The following is a 17,645-nucleotide window of genomic DNA, read 5'->3' as shown; positions in this document are numbered from 1 at the left end:
CCAACGCAGGCCGGGCTCACACGGGCGGATGGGAACTGTGGATTCCACAATTGGCGTCAGCGTGGACGATACGCCGGCATTGAAAGGCATGTACTCTTGTTGGTTCTGTCAGACATGCGGATAGGAGTTGCGGACTTTGCTAGCAGAAGAAGAATCACAATGTGCTCTGTTTTAGCGCAGATTGCCGGCATTGAAGTCAATGGGTGAGCGTTCCGTAACGTTAACATTACCTATGAGCGATGGAAACGTTCGCAACTCAATAGGAAAATAGATAGAAAAGCCGGCTGTCAGGATGTCATTCAATGAATGGCTGTGAGTGGTTAATCCAGTGCCGACTCTAATTGGCTGATACGGCGCTTGATGAACCAATCAGAGCATTAGTTTGCTGGAGGCGGGGTATTCAAGCCCCACTTCAAGGAAGAATTGCTCTGTCAGCGCTCAGGAGGACTGGCAGCCTGCAGATCAGTGCGAGGGACCCAAACGCCGGCTGCTAGGTGAGTATTAGAAGACCCAGTGCCTCTTTTAGGGCAAAAATTGATATAAGGCAGTGTCTTATTTTCAGGGAAACGCGGCATGAGGGGACAATTTCCATTTTGTGGCTCCCCCATTTTTGTTTTGCTTTTGCATCTTGTACAATAAGCTGCAATATATTATTATATTAGCAGAAAAGTTAAAGGTCCTGGGGGGGGACTTGTAAATGGAACCGGTCACCATTTTTTAGTAATGTGATGCAATAGCAGCCCCCCCCCCACCGGCCCTGCTTCATTTACACGCCGCGCAGGAACCTCAAACTGCTAATATCAAGGTATTCTTGTATTCACAGTGATGGCAAACTAAGTGCGGGGCAGACGGATGCTTCTGGACTGCTGCTATTGGTTCACTTTGCTAAAAAATGGTGCCGGGTTCCCTGTAAGTGGAACAACACTTAAAACAAAACCCTGTATATGCTTGGTATACGAACCCACAGAATAAAGGTCAGGAAGGGCTTCTGTTCTCCTCGAACATCTAGAAGGTGTGAGGAGACTTATAAGGCCAACCATGCTCCTCTGAGAGATATGGAACAATACCCCTGCAGCGCCACCTATTGGAAGGCAGCAGTACCTTACTGCAAGACAATGTCAGACTTTTTTAGACCAATCTTTGCAGAGTTGCTGCCTTCCAGTAGGACCCCTCCTGAGCCGCTCTAGGCCTCTCACTAGCCAAGCCTGAAGCCTGCTGTACTCCTACAGACCCAGAATTACAGCCATTTGGAACGGGGCGGGAATAAAGCGTTTACAGTTGTACTTCTTTAGTGTGTCAGGGGTGAGGGGGAGACCGACGCAGGGGTGAGGGGGAAACCGACGGGATCTATGACTCTCCTGTCCTAGGGCAAAGGTCACATGAATTTCTGTTTACCACCCCTCCCTGCCCATAGCGCGGCCGAGAAAATTGCGCAAGATTTGTACGTTGCAAGATGCATGAATATAAACGCCATTCTTTTACATGAGAGATTTTTCCCACATCACGGCGCAAGAAAAAATCGTGGCATGTCCGATCTGTTGGCGTTCCCTCGGAACGCATCGCCCATTGTTTTCATTTGAGGCCAGAAAACACGTTGCACAGTGTGTGATTCCAGGTTTCCCATTGAAAACATGGGAAAGGCTTGCCGATCAGCCGGAGGACCACAGATCTACTTGAGGGATGGTAGGTGTGTTTGACCAACGTCTCCCATCCGCAGGTACATCACATATTATCAGCCCGAGTTTCACGGCCGCATATCCCGCTCCACTGCGTGAAACCAGCCGCCGTCAGAGAGCAGATTTGCTCTCTGATTGTCGTATACAGGCTTTTTGACAGAAAAGGGGAGCAGTGATGAGGTCATCTGAGCCTCTACACCTTCTAATGCTGCAGGCGGGGCATCGAAAAGTTTCTTTGCAATTTTTTTTTTTTCTGTTTTAAAAACAAAAAACCTCGAATACAGGGAGATCTGTGCTGCCGACGCTCTGAGGATTGTCTACGCCGGATGCAATTGTAACAAGGCCTCAGCTGGGGAATCGTTTAAGAATCTACTGTTTTTAGGACACTGTGAAAAGAAGAATATTCTGATTCACAGACAGAAAGCAGAGATCTTACATGCTGAGAACTTTACATGAGGAGTCCAGAGGAAAGCTGCAGAACTTCAGTCTGTAGACAAAACTTCATATAAGACATGGAAAAAGGCGATACAATGTAAAGGGCGAAGAGGTAATAATGTAACGTTAGTGGCTTTATCAGAACGGGTGAGCAGAAGGGGGGGTGGAAGCCGATCTGCTACCGTAATCGTGGTGTCCCAGAGGTGAGTGTTTGATGGGCACACCGCATTCATACGGGTGGGAGACACAGGACTGCTGCCCTTTCATCCGTCGGGGTCCTATTCATCGGCCTCATCCTCCATCCACATCTTGGGATAACCCCTTAATGCTGTCTGACATTTAGGTCTCAAACAGACCCCCGACCACCGCAGCGGGGATCAAACAGAACTGCTATCACAGTTGTTGGCCATGTAAATGTCCGGCCGGAGGGAGTCTCTCACCCAGATAGCCCGCCTGTGGGAGGGAGTCTCTCACCCAGATAGCCCGCCTGTGGGAGGGAGTCTCTCACCCAGATAGCCCGCCGGTGGGAGGGAGTCTCTCACCCAGATAGCCCGCCGGTGGGAGGGAGTCTCTCACCCAGATAGCCCGCCGGTGGGAGGGAGTCTCTCACCCAGATAGCCCGCCGGTGGGAGGGAGTCTCTCACCCAGATAGCCCGCCGGTGGGAGGGAGTCTCTCACCCAGATAGCCCGCCGGTGGGAGGGAGTCTCTCACCCAGATAGCCCGCCGGTGGGAGGGAGTCTCTCACCCAGATAGCCCGCCGGTGGGAGGGAGTCTCTCACCCAGATAGCCCGCCGGTGGGAGGGAGTCTCTCACCCAGATAGCCCGCCGCTGCGGCTCGTTTGTCCCGGCAGCCTGTGGCCGGACTTCATGGAACTCTTGTCAGAATGCACTACAGTGAATAGAAACTGGCTGCGAGCTCCGTTGGGGATGGCCGGAGGTAACGATCACTCGCCCCTCAATAATGCAGCCTGCTGGTTTGTTTCAGTTTTTTTTTTCTTTTCTTGGTGCTAAATGTAGAATAGAACAGTTTAGAACATTTTAAGTGGAATGAAACGGAAAAAACGCACAATTGCCCCATCCACAGCGGCTATTGTTCTAAATGGGGCGTGCGCCATGCAGCAGACGTGGCACGATGACCTCATTCTGTAGCTTGGTATGATTGCCACAATACTGACTTTACTTGGCTAGATTTTTACTTTCTTGCTTTAGTACTTTAACCCCTTAGTGACCAAGCCTGTTTGCGCCTTAATGACCATGTGTCGTAACATGAAATGACTCCATAAAGGTTTTGCATCTCCAAGTGATTCTGACATTGCTTTTTCTCCACACATTGTACTTCATTTAGGTGGTAAAGATAGACCGAGAGAATTTGTGTATATTTATTAAAAGCGCCAAAATTGGGAAAATTTTGAAAAATTGTCTTTTTTTTTTTAACATGTCAAATATGTGCCAACATACTGTACACATGTGATAAGATATATATTTCCATCTGTTTACTTTATTCTGGACGCACATTGGAAAAACTTTAGTTTTTTTTTTGTTTTTTTTTTAAACTATTTAGGATTTGTACAAATTTAACATTAATATTTTGAGAACATTTTGTTTTCCTGCACCAAGATTACAGAGGCTCATGGGTCTCAGAATGATTTATCCCCCCCACAACTGACCCCATTTTAAAAACTACACCCCTAATGTATTCACTGAGGGGGTCAGGAGGATTTTGACCGTACAGGTTGTTTTTTTTCAGGAGTTAATGCAATTTTATTTTTCCTCCCACAAGTTACATTTTTTACAAATATGTCATTTTAAAGACGTATTTTTTTTCTATAGTAAACCTTTGAATAGTTTTTGTGTGTTTCTTTGTTTTCTATTGCTGCATGCCTAAATGAAAAATGTTAAGTCTCCTTGTACCCAAATGGTTCCACTGGAATCTTCAAGTCTCCTTACAAGATAAGAGCCTGATGGAGCCTCCTCAGTGGGAAAATGGTTGGAAGGGTCAAAATCTGCCAAGAAAAGCAAATTTTTTTTTTTTTTTTTTTTTTTTTTTGCGGGGGGGGGGGGGGGGGGGGGGGGTGGAAGGTTAACAAATGGCTATAGTGTACAAAGCTTCTCGCCATACAGTCACTGCGCCCCCTGCTGGTCAGTTCACAAGAAGCAGCTTCTATCATTCTACAGTATTTGCTGGATGGATTGGACTGCTCTGCTCCCTGCTGGCAATGCTGCGCTTTATCATCCTGCAATGAATCGGACACTTAACCCCTTCAGGGCCAAGCAACTATAACTTTTCCTTATCCTACAATTTTTGCTTGTGTGTGTTTGTTTTTTCATGACCGTACCTTTTACGTCTTCCTCTGGTCATGTGACTTTCTCTGTAATTTGTGATGGGAGGGGTTCTATGTTGTCCTGGCACCGTTATGGGGTCCCTAGTAGGGGTAGTGAAGAATTTATATTACTAGTACTGAGAGGGGATGAAGAGGACCTACAATCCCACTGTTGTAGTTTGTGGGGTTTCTTGCCCCCATTCTGGGGTATATATGATGACGGCTACATTCACACCGGCGAGCGCCGTGTCACACTTGCCAACATGCGTTTTCACGCAAAAACGCCTCGCATCCCTTGTGTGACCTTGCGCTCCTCCAGCGGGTGTCTCGGCGCGTCGGAGGGTCGCAAGTGATTCCAGCGGGAGCGACAGTAGAGAGAAGGCGCCGCCGACTATTCTTACAACATCGCTGCGCGGGGAAAGCATCCCTCCAGTGATCAAGTCCAGGCAAAAGAACGGAATTCATATTCTGCATAAAACTCGTGCGATATTCTGGGGTGCCTGACTGGAGCCTTATTCAGTAAACGGCCATCATGGACCCCGCTGCGGTCACAGAGTCTCCGGCGCCTTTTACACGGAGCCAGCAATCGTTTGCATGAGCGAATGTGGAGAGGTCGCTCTTAGAGACACTTCACACACGCAGATAAATCGCTGACCTTTAATAGTTCACTATACAATCGCCATTTACAAGAGAAGAGGGAACTATTACTTTTATGGCCGCGTAACGTACGATCAGTGAATGAATTGTCGTCCAGTCGGTGGCCCTATTTACTTAAATTCACGCGATCCAATGATTTTTGGCGCGGTAGCTGTTTTGTGTACGAGGGCTCTTGGGCCGCGGTGACACGGGGATTTTGATCTTTGGTGAAATCTGCCTTCAAAAGTTTCCTATTCATTTCGGGACTCTTCGCCGCCGTCTGTGTGGCGTGCGTTCTTCTGACTCGCGCTTTTGAAACCCACATGCAGAAAAAAACAGTGACCTCCCTTCTGGATTCTGTGTTAGGAAATCCGCACGCAGGGTCTCCCCGCTTCGCCCCCCAATAACCCTGTTCACCACCTTTCACGTGGGACATGATGGGTTTACGGGGGCGGATGGGCATTAATATGAGCGTCGACCTCGCAGCAGTGATTGGTCAGCTTCAGTCTAGCGTGGGCCGGTTATTGGGGTAAGGATCGCTCGGTCTTCCCCTGTAAATGGGTCCTAAGTGGTTAAACGGTCTGAATCGGATGTAACTTCTAGGCCCCGCTCACGCAGGCATATCTATGTGTGATACGGGCTGATTGCACTCCATTGATTTGCGTTGGGGTGTTCAGATGGGCGTATTTTTCATGTGACGGTCACAGCATGTCCTGTATTTGTGGGTATTCAGAGCCCGAAATCGCCCATTGAGGTTTATGGGATCAGGTAAATGCCCAACAGATATGCTGGTGCGTGCGTAGTCACTGTTGGTACACAGGTTGGCAGGAGGCGGGGGGTGAAGTAGTGGAATCGGTTCGGCCTTCTTGCGTTGTTTTGCTAGCTGGAACAAAACAGTGTATATGCAGGGAACACGTATGCAAAAAAATCCTCGCGTGCGCAGAAAATACACGTGTGTGTGTGTGTGTGTGTGTGTGTGTGTGTGTGTGTGTGTATACAGTAACAACACTCGAGTGAATGAGCCCTATGTTATATTCCAGTCCCAGCTCTCTATACCTCTGTCTCATGAGATCCTGTTGCAGCAGAGCTGACAATCTACTTGTTTGCCGCAGGGACGCGGCTGCATTGTGTTACGGGCAGGTCTGGGCGGCATGACCTCACCCTGCTTTGCGCTCTGCATTATTCTCACTGTACCCTGTGATGTTTGCTCTGTGGCCACAACTTACAGTTCAGGGTGTGCAGGTGACGCTGTGTGCTTGGCTCTGCTACATCCGCATGCCTGTGTATTATTGAAGCTGCTGTGGAACTGCAACTCCCAGCAAGCCCCAGTCATGCCAGGCTTCCTGTATAACCAGAGCACATAGCGATCAGGAAATGTCACAGATTTTTTTTTGTAGGGGGCCAGAAACACTTCGTCATGTTGTTACATCAACTTCTGTCTTTTTTTTTTTTAGATCCAGGTTATAGACGATGGCGCGGACACAACATCCCCCGAAACCCCAGAACCGGCCGCCACAAAGGTCCTCAAGAGAGGTATGAGCACAGTCATAAGTCACTTTGCTGTATGATAAAGCTATATGTAATCTACGGGCATACAAATACTCTTCAGATGAGAAAGTGGAGTAACCGCCCTGAAAACAGCGACGGCAACCCCTCACAGGACCCTAACCCTACCTTTCACTTAATATCCCTTTTTTTAAATAAGGGACCGATAGGATTAGGTTCCTGTATGGGTTCGCTCTTTTCAGGGAGGTAACTCCGCTTTCTCCTCTTCATACTAGGGTTTCGGACGGCTTGGGGTGCAGTTAGGCTTAAAGACTTGTTAATAAAGGTTCTATATTAATGTAAAGGACTATACCCTTTTCTGTGAACCCTGCTATCAGATCCGATGGGTGTGCATGAGGCGGCGGGCTCAGTGTGGCTGGGGCCTCCCTGCTACTTGATATCTTTATGCTGATTTATTAATTTACATCTTATTTCTTGCAGAGACGACGGACCCCCCGAAGGCCAGTAAACTGGTGAGTCTGCCGCTCCACGTACTCCATACAGCTGAGCAGTGGCTGTACATAACTGCTGGGGTTATAATGGATCGCTCACTTCTGATACAAGGACCCTCTGTAGAGGACTTAAGGGTCTGTTCACACAACTCGACACGGAAAATCACGTTTCTTAACATGGCAGCGCGTTTCTAAGTCATCGGAATTCTGCATGTGGACTTTGGCAGTTCACGAGGCTAAATCCGTGCTGAAAGACGTGGGTTTGCACACAGTTTTTAGATGTGGCATTCACGTGGAGAATTCTGTAGTGAAGTCCGTTGCCTCGGCGGGCCCTTTGCTCCTTCCGGGCCACTGGCCGGGCCCTCCGCTCCTCGACAAAAAAATGTGATTTTCCGCAACGGAATCCTGCATGCAGATCCGTGTCAACAACTACCAGTGAGCCGCGGATTCTGATGCAGAGAATTCCGCCGTCTGAACGTACAAACATACCCTACGGTTACCGGGTTATGCACACCTGTGGTTTTATTTCCGATTTTGTTTTTTTTCTACACTAACAAATCTGTGTGTTTTTAAAAAAATTAAACATCGCAGCGTGTCTGATGTCTCAGATGGCGGTCGCCACGTTAAGTCCGTGGTCCCGCAAAAAAAAAAAAAAAGAGCATGTAGGTGACATCCATCTCTGGAAAGACACCGGAGAATTAACAAAAAAAGACTTGCCACGTGTATGATGAGAAATGGACATACAAAAGGTTGTCTGGGACCTTCATGATGCCTTTTTTTTTTTTAATTTTATTTTTTACTACGATTGATGACCTGCCCTCAGGATCGGTCATTAGAGGCGGTTTCTGCTATCCTCAGGATAGGTCGTTAGAGGCGGTTTCTGCTATCCTCAGGATAGGTCATTAGAGGGTGTTTCTGCTATCCTCAGGATAGGTCATTAGAGGGTGTTTTCTGCTATCCACAGGATCGGTCATTAGAGGTGTTTTCTACTATCCTCAGGATAGGTCATTAGAGGGTGTTTTCTGCTATCCTCAGGATAGGTCATTAGAGGCTGTTTTCTGCTATCCTCAGGATAGGTCATTAGAGGGTGTTTCTGCTATCCTCAGGATAGGTCATTAGAGGGTGTTTTCTGCTATCCTCAGGATAGGTCATTAGAGGGTGTTTCTGCTATCCTCAGGATAGGTCATTAGAGGCGTTTTCTGCTATCCTCAGGATAGGTCGTTAGAGGCGGTTTCTGCTATCCTCAGGATAGGTCATTGGAGGCGGTTTCTGCTATCCTCAGGATAGGTCATTAGAGGGTGTTTCTGCTATCCTCAGGATAGGTCATTAGAGGGTGTTTCTGCTATCCTCAGGATAGGTCATTAGAGGGTGTTTTCTGCTATCCACAGGATCGGTCATTAGAGGTGTTTTCTGCTATCCTCAGGATAGGTCATTAGAGGGTGTTTTCTGCTATCCTCAGGATAGGTCATTAGAGGGTGTTTCTGCTATCCTCAGGATAGGTCATTAGAGGGTGTTTTCTGCTATCCGTAGGATAGGTCATTAGAGGCGGTTTCTGCTATCCTCAGGATAGGTCATTAGAGGCGGTTTCTGCTATCCTCAGGATAGGTCATTAGAGGCCGTTTCTGCTATCCTCAGGATAGGTCATTAGAGGGTGTTTCTGCTATCCTCAGGATAGGTCATTAGAGGGTGTTTTCTGCTATCCGTAGGATAGGTCATTAGAGGCGGTTTCTGCTATCCTCAGGATAGGTCATTAGAGGCGGTTTCTGCTATCCTCAGGATAGGTCATTAGAGGCCGTTTCTGCTATCCTCAGGATAGGTCATTAGAGGGTGTTTCTGCTATCCTCAGGATAGGTCATTAGAGGGTGTTTTCTGCTATCCGTAGGATAGGTCATTAGAGGCGGTTTCTGCTATCCTCAGGATCGGTCATTAGAGGCCGTTTCTGCTCTCCTCAGGATAGGTCATTGGAGGCCGTTTCTGCTCTCCTCAGGATAGGTCATTGGAGGCGGTTTCTGCTCTCCTCAGGATAGGTCATTTAAAGGAGTTTTTCGAGGTTATTGGTGGCAGTGGGAGGGTTCTGCCAAGAACAAAAAAATGAAGGCAGTAGTTGCCTGCTGCTTCCGCGATGCTCCGCCGCCGCCGTGCTGCAGGGGTATGTAGGTTGTTGACTCATTTCACTGCTGCAGCCAACAGCAAGAACATCACTGATGATGTCCCACAAACCTGCCATGGGCTTCTATGAGAAGCGGCCATGTCAGGTTTTCGGTATATTACTGGGCCTTCTCTCTAGCGCAGCCGTGAGTATGTTTATTTTATATGATTGGAGGGGTCCGCCACTCAGGATCTCCACATATCCGCTGATTTCCGGCACCGCTATCGGTATGGACAGTGCTGGAGGGAAATGGCAATGTCCTTATCGCAGCAGCCCGGTTTGGTACGTTAGGCACAGCTGCCATCGAATGGGAGCTGTGCCTGTTGTACCAAACCCAGCCACTGCAATACAAAAACAGGGCTATCTGCCTGCAGTGCTGTCCAAACTGACAGGGGCCTCGGCTGATCTATGGGGACCCTGAGAACCCCTCCGATCAACTATTGATGACCTATTCTGAGGAGAAGTCTCAGACAACCCTTTAATCTTGGTCTGATTTACACAGACTAAATAAGTCCTAAGGGGAAAGGGACTTTATTCCACATCCCTTTCATTTATTGTGCCCTCTGTGGTCTGCCGCAGGCACTGCATCTCCTGTAAGCTTCCCAGTTCCCATAAGGTACACGCATCGGTCCGCCCCCTAAGGGGCCAGTCCATGCGCTCGGCTTTTTCTTCTCCTGCCAAACAAGCCTTTAGCCATTTACGTCAACCTTTGCTACTGTTAGCCGGTGCCTGAACAATCAGTCTATAGCATGCAAAGGTGCTGACATGGCTCTGCCTCTCCTGGTCCGCGGCCTACTTATTGGCCAAGCCAGTACTTTGCCTGCCTAGGCCTCTGCCCTCTTCCTCATCTACTTTGTCTCCACCTGCATTCTGCAGCTTGCCCTGCCCTCAGCTCTGTTCCTCTGATGGCTCTCTGGTACTGTTACTATAAAGCTGACCAGGTTGTATCAGACCATTTCTGAGGTCGCGATCTGGGCTTCCCTGCAGATGAGCGCTGCGTAATAAGTTGGCGCTATATAAATAAAGTTGATTATTATGTTTGGTGGGCCTAACCTCACTATATAAGGAACAAGTACCGGTGTACGATCACTTCCACACCAGTATACCAAAGGCATTAGTACCGCTATATGGGCCACGTACTTCTACCACACTGCTACTAAGTAAAGAGCACTATACAAAAAAAATGGTTATCTCGCTTGGTCGACGAGGGTCCGTAGCGCCGATCTAGAATGACCACGGCCAAGAGCATTGTTCCATTCGTTGTGTTGATGTCGGAGGTACCGTTGCCTATCTGTTTCACCCACGATTGCCGCGGACGACCAGGGGGCCTCCGCCGTCCAGCAGGGGGTCGTCTCTCGATCTTCCTAGCATTTGCTGCGGTTGGAGCACCGTGGGCCGGATAGCTTTTGACAAGCGTGCAACATGACCAAAAAGTGCGAGTCGTCTCCTTGTTATTGTTTTTGTGATTGACTCAAGCCCCGTGCGAGCCTGGATCTGATGAAGGCGAACCAACGGACACAGAGAATCTGGCATTGGCATCGCATGTGAAAGGACTGCAGACGCTCTGTGGTTTGCGACAGCAAGGTCCAGGTCTCCGAGCCGTACTGTAATATTGGCATAACGCAGGTCTGGTAGAATCGAATCTTAGTCCTGAGTGTTATGTTCTGCCTCCGCCAGAGTTTATCCCGGGACCTCATCACTGAGGCGAAAAATACCCCCATCATATAACAATATGTACCTGCTCCACACAGGCACTCTGTAAGCCCTATAAGTAATTGCAGCACAGTTACCTCCCAGTCGTCACAGGTGACGTCCCCTCTGACTGGAATCGTTCACTTCCCTTTTCTTATCCGTCTGTCCCAGACCAACATGACAACTTCTGTCTGCAACGCGTGTCTGCAGAATTTGCCTCACAGATGACTTTGGCTCCTCCAACTTTCCCACAATCTTAAATTTCCCATCTGTAATGCTCCATGTTTATCTAACCCATTGCCATGATGAGCGTCTGGGTCCCCTCCCTGTAGTTTGGAGTTGGGTGCCGCTTGCACCGGCACACTGATGCCCTCCATCTGCTCCCTACTCTCATCCTGTGATTATGACAGTAAGTGACGGAACAGGAAGCCAATGACTTTTTGCACCGCTGTAGTTTTAAACTGGATTGGCGTCCTGAAGACGTCGGCGGCGCTCGCCTTGTGGATGGCAGACGTGCTCACCGTTTGACAGATGTGTGTGCTAATTTGCTCCTATTCATGTACGGGTCAGTACAGCTGTAATGGGCTTCCTAGCAATCCATATATGTGGTAGGTGTAATAAGGACTGGTTATTGGGGTACATGTGGGTTACATCAGTCTACAAAGTTTGGTTATAGGACTGTAGTTGGGTTGTGGGCGTTGTATGGAGATGTATCGTCCTGTACAGAGGTATAATAAGGCTGTTATCTTATGACCTGCTCTCCTGTAATAAGATCAAGTAACCCCACAGACAAAGCTTCTAAGGTACCATTCGCATGCGGCTGCCAACTAAGCATTTAGTGAGAAATCAATCACCAGTCAGTCGCTTGTTTTTTAGCAGAACTGAAATGCAAACAATGAAGGCCGGTAGGAAGGATCGTGGGGACGACTATCACTCCTGGGTAATCATAGGAGCGATGGTTGGGCAATAGTCCAAGGGATGCGTACATGCCCAACAGTTGCCCTTGGTAAAGGTTAATACCTTCTCGTGTCTCCTGGGTACTACTCCACCTCACTGATCACCTGACCTATAACCTGTCTTACTCTCTGTGCGGGATACTACTCCACCTCACTGATCACCTGACCTGCTCTCCATGCAGGGTACTACACCTCACTGATCACCTGACCTACTCTCCATGCAGGGTACTACACCTCACTGATCACCTGACCTACTCTCCATACAGGGTACTACACCTCACTGATCACCTGACCTACTCTTCATGCAGGGTACTACACCTCACTGATCACCTGACCTGTAACCTGTCTTGCTCTCCGTGCAGGGTCCTACTGCTCCTCACTGTTACCTGACCTCTAACCTGTCTTGCTCTCTGTGCAGGGTCCTACTCCACCTCACGGATCACCTGACCTCTAACCTGTCTTACTCTCTGTGCAGGGTCCTACTGCTCCTCACTGATCACCTGACCTCTAACCTGTCTTACTCTCTGTGCAGGGTCTTACTCCACCTCGCTGATCACCTGACCTCTAACCTGTCTTACTCTCCGTGCAGGGTCCTACTCCACCTCGCTGATCACCTGACCTGCTCTCCATGCGGGGTACTACACCTCACTGATCACCTGACCTACTCTCCATACAGGCTACTCCTCCACCTCACTGATCACCTGACCTCTAACCTGTCTTGCTCTCTGTGCAGGGTCCTACTCCACCTCACTGATCACCTGACCTCTAACCTGTCTTACTCTCCGTGCAGGGTCCTACTACACCTCACTGATCACCTGACCTCTAACCTGTCTTACTCTCCGTGCAGGGTCCTACTCCACCTCGCTGATCACCTGACCTCTAACCTGTCTTACTCTCCGTGCAGGGTCCTACTGCTCCTCACTGATCACCTGACCTCTAACCTGTCTTACTCTCCGTACAGGGTCCTACTGCTCCTCACTGATCACCTGACCTCTAACCTGTCTTACTCTCCGTACAGGGTCCTACTGCTCCTCACTGATCACCTGACCTCTAACCTGTCTTGCTCTCTGTGCAGGGTCCTACTCCACCTCACTGATCACCTGACCTCTAACATGTCTTACTCTCCGTGCAGGGTCCTACTCCACCTCGCTGATCACCTGACCTCTAACCTGTCTTACTCTCCGTGCAGGGTCCTACTGCTCCTCACTGATCACCTGACCTCTAACCTGTCTTACTCTCCGTGCAGGGTCCTACTGCTCCTCACTGATCACCTGACCTCTAACCTGTCTTACTCTCCGTACAGGGTCCTACTGCTCCTCACTGATCACCTGACCTCTAACCTGTCTTACTCTCTGTGCAGGGTCCTACTCCACCTCACTGATCACCTGACCTCTAACCTGTCTTACTCTCTGTGCAGGGTCCTACTGCTCCTCACTGATCACCTGACCTCTAACATGTCTTACTCTCCGTGCAGGGTCCTACTGCTCCTCACTGATCACCTGACCTCTAACCTGTCTTACTCTCCGTACAGGGTCCTACTGCTCCTCACTGATCACCTGACCTCTAACCTGTCTTTCTCTCTGTGCAGGGTACTACTCCACCTCACGGATCACCTGACCTCTAACCTGTCTTACTCTCCGTGCAGGGTACTACTGCTCCTCACTGATCACCTGACCTCTAACCTGTCTTACTCTCTGTGCAGGGTCCTACTGCTCCTCACTGATCACCTGACCTCTAACCTGTCTTACTCTCTGTGCAGGGTCCTACTCCACCTTACTGATCACCTGACCTCTAACCTGTCTTACTCTCCGTGCAGGGTCCTACTGCTCCTCACTGATCACCTGACCTCTAACCTGTCTTGCTCTCTGTGCAGGGTCCTACTCCACCTCACTGATCACCTGACCTCTAACATGTCTTACTCTCCGTGCAGGGTCCTACTGCTCCTCACTGATCACCTGACCTCTAACCTGTCTTGCTCTCTGTGCAGGGTCCTACTGCTCCTCACTGATCACCTGACCTCTAACATGTCTTACTCTCCGTGCAGGGTCCTACTGCTCCTCACTGATCACCTGACCTCTAACCTGTCTTGCTCTCTGTGCAGGGTCCTACTGCTCCTCACTGATCACCTGACCTCTAACCTGTCTTACTCTCTGTGCAGGGTCCTACTCCACCTCACTGATCACCTGACCTCTAACATGTCTTACTCTCCGTGCAGGGTCCTACTGCTCCTCACTGATCACCTGACCTCTAACCTGTCTAACTCTTCATGCAGGTCCCAATGCTCCTCACTGATCACCTGACCTCTAACCTGTCTTACTCTCCATGCAGGGTCCTACTCCACCTCACGGATCACCTGACCTCTAACCTGTCTTACTCTCCGTGCAGGGTACTACTGCTCCTCACTGATCACCTGACCTCTAACCTGTCTTACTCTCCGTGCAGGGTCCTACTCCTCCTCACTGACCACCTGACCTCTAACCTGTCTTACTCTCCGTGCAGGGTCCTACTACACCTCACTGATCACCTGACCTCTAACCTGTCTTGCTCTCCGTACAGGGTCCTACTCCACCTCACGGATCACCTGACCTCTAACCTGTCTTACTCTCCGTGCAGGGTCCTACTCCACCTCACTGATCACCTGACCTCTAACCTGTCTTACTCTCTGTGCAGGGTACTACTGCTCCTCACTGATCTCCTGACCTCTAACCTGTCTTACTCTCCGTGCAGGGTACTACTGCTCCTCACTGATCTCCTGACCTCTAACCTGTCTTACTCTCCGTGCAGGGTACTACTGCTCCTCACTGATCACCTGACCTCTAACCTGTCTTACTCTCCGTGCAGGGTCCTACTCCACCTCACGGATCACCTGACCTCTAACCTGTCTTACTCTCCGTGCAGGGTCCTACTGCTCCTCACTGATCACCTGACCTCTAACCTGTCTTACTCTCACCTGACCTCTAACCTGTCTTACATTTCCTCTCCATGCAGCGTGGAATGAAACCCAAGAAGGTGTTGTGCCCGTTTCTTTCTACCTCCCGTTTTGTCTGGCATGCCCGCTTCCTACATGTGTCCACCTTACCATGCATGCCCGCTGCCTGACTTGCACGGTCGCCCTGCATGGCCATGTCTGGTCTGATACGTGTCACCATGTTCAGCCGCCTTGATCATTGTGTCTTATGCCTGTGAGTTACCGGACGGCCTCCACTGCTTTGGCTGATGTACTATGCCGGGGCCACATATAAGACCCCCACTATCGCTCTACTCCACTGTATTGTCATGTACTCTGCCTGCATATAGCACCTCTGCCTCTCAGGGGAGAGATGAGATTACAAAGCATCATGGGAGGATGTCACATGACTGCTGCAGGAACTGCTTTATACAGATTGTGCTCTTTCTGCCATTATAGTCCACTCCTCCTGTACTGATGGTAACCCACCTGCCATCTAGGTAATAAAGTAATCTCATTGTAAAGGCCCTTTTACACGCAACGATTACCGCTCAAGATTCGTTCAAACGATGGCTTTTGAGCGATAAGGCTGGAGTCACACACGACGCATTCCCGTCGGAAATCTTGCGGTCTGGCCGCAGCGAAAAACCGCGAGATTTCCGCCAGAAAAACGCTGATTCAAAACCCATGGCACCCAGCTGCTGCCGGCGCTCCCATAGAGGAGAGCGTGGCCACAGCGGAAAGCAAAAGTAATGGACATGCTGCGGACGGCGAATCCGCAACGCCAGCTTTGCCGCGACAGATTCGCCACCCCGTGTGGACGAAATTTCTGAGAAATCGTATCCACATGGTTGGCCAATCCCGGGATTAGGAGCCGCAGGCGGATCTGCCGCGGTGAGATGCCTGGACGGAATTTCCGCAGCAAATCCGCCCCGTGTGAGCCCAGCCTAATCGTGGCGTATAAACGCTGCCATAGTTTACTCGTCGGCTGCACGATGATTTTAAGGGGAGTTTACAATCCATTGTTCAGCCTTAGACAAGATAACAGGGACCGCACGCTGTGTTCTGCACGGGAGCTGGAGATTACATTTGTATTCAGCCGACAGCTAATGCGAGAACAATGGTGCTGTGTGCAGAGCTCAGACCACATGCTGTGCTCTGCAAACAGCTCCAGGAGGCCCTTTTACACGCAAATGAAGCTGATGAAATGTTAATGGTCCTTAGTGTCCATTAACACCTTATGCAAAATGATCGCCAAAACTGTTTATCTTTCAATCGTTTGAAGATTCTCTTTGCGTGTAAATGGGCCTTAAAACTACATGGCAATATACAGATTATAATCTTTACCCATCTTGTAGATAATAAAGTAATCCTATACATGCCAACATACAGATTATAATGTCTGGCTACAGGCTATATAATAATCCTATACATGGCAATATACAGATTATAATGTCTGGCTACAGGCTATATAATAATCCTATACATGGCAATATACAGATTATAATGTCTGGCTACAGGCTATATAATAATCCTATACATGCCAATATACAGATTATAATGTCTGGCTACAGGCTATATAATAATCCTATACATGCCAATATACAGATTATAATGTCTGGCTACAGGCTATATAATAATCCTATACATGCCAATATACAGATTATAATGTCTGGCTACAGGCTATATAATAATCCTATACATGCCAATATACAGATTATAATGTCTGGCTACAGGCTATATAATAATCCTATACATGGCAATATACAGATTATAATGTCTGGCTACAGGCTATATAATAATCCTATACATGGCAATATACACATTATAATGTCTGGCTACAGGCTATATAATAATCCTATACATGGCAATATACACATTATAATGTCTGGTTACAGGCTATATAATAATCCTATACATGCCAATATACACATTATAATGTCTGGCTACAGGCTATATAATAATCCTATACATGCCAATATACACATTATAATGTCTGGCTACAGGCTATATAATAATCCTATACATGCCAATATACACATTATAATGTCTGGCTACAGGCTATATAATAATCCTATACATGCCAATATACAGATTATAATGTCTGGCTACAGGCTATATAATAATCCTATACATGGCAATATACAGATTACAATGTCTGGCTACAGGCTATATAATAATCCTATACATGCCAATATACAGATTATAATGTCTGGCTACAGGCTATATAATAATCCTATACATGCCAATATACACATTATAATGTCTGGCTACAGGCTATATAATAATCCTATACATGCCAATATACACATAATGTCTGGCTACAGGCTATATAATAATCCTATACATGGCAATATACACATTATAATGTCTGGCTACAGGCTATATAATAATCCTATACATGCCAATATACAGATTATAATGTCTGGCTACAGGCTATATAATAATCCTATACATGGCAATATACAGATTATAATGTCTGGCTACAGGCTATATAATAATCCTATACATGCCAATATACACATTATAATGTCTGGCTACAGGCTATATAATAATCCTATACATGGCAATATACACATTATAATGTCTGGCTACAGGCTATATAATAATCCTATACATGGCAATATACAGATTATAATGTCTGGCTACAGGCTATATAATAATCCTATACATGGCAATATACACATTATAATGTCTGGCTACAGGCTATATAATAATCCTATACATGCCAATATACACATTATAATGTCTGGCTACAGGCTATATAATAATCCTATACATGCCAATATACACATTATAATGTCTGGCTACAGGCTATATAATAATCCTATACAT

The 17,645-nt window shown here is 47.9% G+C and overlaps 1 protein-coding gene across 4 annotated transcripts in view; it reads left to right on the top strand.

Moving 5' to 3' along the window:
• The window catches only part of LOC136592632 (dynactin subunit 1-like), a 99,644-nt gene that overhangs the window by 32,651 nt on the left and 49,348 nt on the right, over window positions 1-17,645 (top strand). For 2 of the 4 annotated variants that reach the window (XM_066588617.1, XM_066588616.1), the window contains exons 3-5: window positions 6,524-6,602; window positions 7,056-7,087; window positions 14,852-14,872. In XM_066588617.1, coding sequence (XP_066444714.1) covers window positions 6,524-6,602; window positions 7,056-7,087; window positions 14,852-14,872 — 132 coding nt within the window. The remainder of the gene's footprint in view (window positions 1-6,523; window positions 6,603-7,055; window positions 7,088-14,851; window positions 14,873-17,645) is intronic. The other 2 variants (XM_066588619.1, XM_066588618.1) reach the window with 1 other exon arrangement.

This window comes from Eleutherodactylus coqui, unplaced genomic scaffold (assembly GCF_035609145.1).
Source record: "Eleutherodactylus coqui strain aEleCoq1 unplaced genomic scaffold, aEleCoq1.hap1 HAP1_SCAFFOLD_32, whole genome shotgun sequence".
NCBI classification, from domain to species: domain Eukaryota; kingdom Metazoa; phylum Chordata; class Amphibia; order Anura; family Eleutherodactylidae; genus Eleutherodactylus; species Eleutherodactylus coqui.
Note: the sequence above shows the minus strand (reverse complement) of the source record. Positions and strands in the feature narration are given on the sequence as shown.